The 2012-nt window shown below is 32.9% G+C and overlaps 1 protein-coding gene across 1 annotated transcript in view; it reads right to left on the minus strand.

The window, feature by feature from the left end:
• The window catches only part of LOC107090784 (receptor-type tyrosine-protein kinase FLT3-like), a 15779-nt gene that overhangs the window by 13402 nt on the left and 365 nt on the right, over nucleotides 1-2012 (minus strand). The window contains exon 2 of the mRNA XM_015384357.1: nucleotides 999-1075. Coding sequence (XP_015239843.1) covers nucleotides 999-1075 — 77 coding nt within the window. The remainder of the gene's footprint in view (nucleotides 1-998; nucleotides 1076-2012) is intronic.

The raw sequence follows: 2012 nt of genomic DNA on the forward strand, positions 1-2012 counted from the left end.
ATATACATATATATATATACATATATATATACTTTACTACTTCTTAAGAATTATGTTTTAAGTTAAAACAATTAAGTCTTTAAAATTTACTCAAAACTTAAAATTTTTTCTGTTTGTTAACATGATTCGGAATATCAAATTAAATCGTCTTTTTTACTCTTAAGTAGTTTCTTGATCTGCTACTTTTGACTTTTACTAAAGTCAAATATGTTAAAGTTGTGCTGTTGTTAAAGTACAATGTTTGGGTACCCTTCCTAACAAGCAACACACGGATGTCGATATTTATTTCTCTGAACATTCGAGAAGAAACTGGACGATGACTTCAGGGAGTGTGAAAAATTAAAGCGGAAATGTTGGGTGGATGCTAATTGGTTTAGTAACAAACAAAAAATGTTTCAAGTCTAATTTAAAACGCTAAAATGGGGGTGATATGCATGCATCTGGAGATGTACAGCTGCATTTTGGACTACAGCAAACATACAGCAGACAACTAAGAGGCAACAGCATGCCAAGGCTTAACTTTTGCAAAAAGGTGAAGATAGTAACAGATTAATTTGATAAATGGATCGACTTGCTGGTTGAATTGAAAATTCTTCTCAGAGTCACCCCCAGATTTGTAATGTCAGTAAATTCAAAAGCACTTACATTAATCAATTAATCAAAATGTATTTGGTCGTCTCTACATTTAAAAAACAACTTTGGTTTAACTAATATCTCTTTTAAAAGATAACGTCAAGGAGGTTGTAGTAAATGGGACTGTTACCAGGTTTTAAAGATGTATACCTGATGTTTAGCTGTGTAGCATTGAAGAAAAATACACTATTAAATTACAGCTTTGAGGACGAACCTGTCAGAAAGCATGTTGAGCGCCGAGCCATTGAAACCAACATAGTGGCTTAAGCAAAACAGAAGGTTTCATTTTGTGTCACTTAAGACAGATGAGTGCCATATTTATATGATTTACATGATATGACATATGATTTTACATTTTCTTTTACCTTCCAACTGGACACGCAGTTCTGATTCATAGCACCACCAGAGCAAAGAGTGCTAACAGCACACAGCAGAAGAACAGCTGAAAAGACGAAAAGAAAAAAAATTAGACACATAGTATGTTTCAAAGACTGATACAATTTAGCAGGTTTTTACTATTAATTTAACAAATATAAATAGTGTCGACACAAATGCTGTAGTGTATATTTGTGAAGTAGAAGGACAAGAGTACATTTTTACCAGAAAAAAAAAACATGAAAAACCGCATGCATTCATATCCAGACCCCTTTCTCTTTGGATCCCATAAGAAAAATTCAGTGTAACTAATTTATCATAGAAGTAACCAGGAGGCCCAGTTCAATTATGTAGGAGCTGCAAAGATCTAAAGTTTAGGTTGGAGAACCTGTTGTCAGGGCAACTATTAGTCAAGCACCGTCCAAAATACATTGATGGTTTCCATATGTTGAAAGGTTTTTAACTTAGGCTCTGTGGCAATTACCGTACCGCAAAATGCAGTTCACAGACTGCCACTACCTATTCTGAATGAGGTTGAGGTATTGACAAAGAATTGCAAAATAGTTCTACGTTGTAGCTGAAATTGTAGCCAAAGGTTAACAACAAAGTATTTACTCAGGGGGCCTGAATGCATTTGACACCTTTTGTTTTTGCACTTCTTCCACATCACATTACAGTGGTAATTTCTTCTTCTTCTTGGTCGTTTAGATCATATCCCTACTAAAATGCAATGAGATTCTTGGTTCTAAAGTAGCAAAAAGGAAAAAGTCCAGTGGAAGCGAAACATTTTGCAAGCCAGCGTAAAGAGGGTTCTTTAATTTGTCTGAACATTTTTTTTTTTTACAATTAGTAAGAATATTCAATATAATTATATATGCTGATGGAATTGTCAACAAACTGACAAACAAATTGACCACAGTATATAATAATAAAACATTTTATATATACTAAATGCAAAAAAATAAGTAAATACATATATATGTCTATATATATATATATATATA

The sequence above is a fragment of the Cyprinodon variegatus genome, unplaced genomic scaffold (assembly GCF_000732505.1).
Source record: "Cyprinodon variegatus isolate N-32 unplaced genomic scaffold, C_variegatus-1.0 Scaffold311, whole genome shotgun sequence".
NCBI lineage: Eukaryota > Metazoa > Chordata > Actinopteri > Cyprinodontiformes > Cyprinodontidae > Cyprinodon > Cyprinodon variegatus.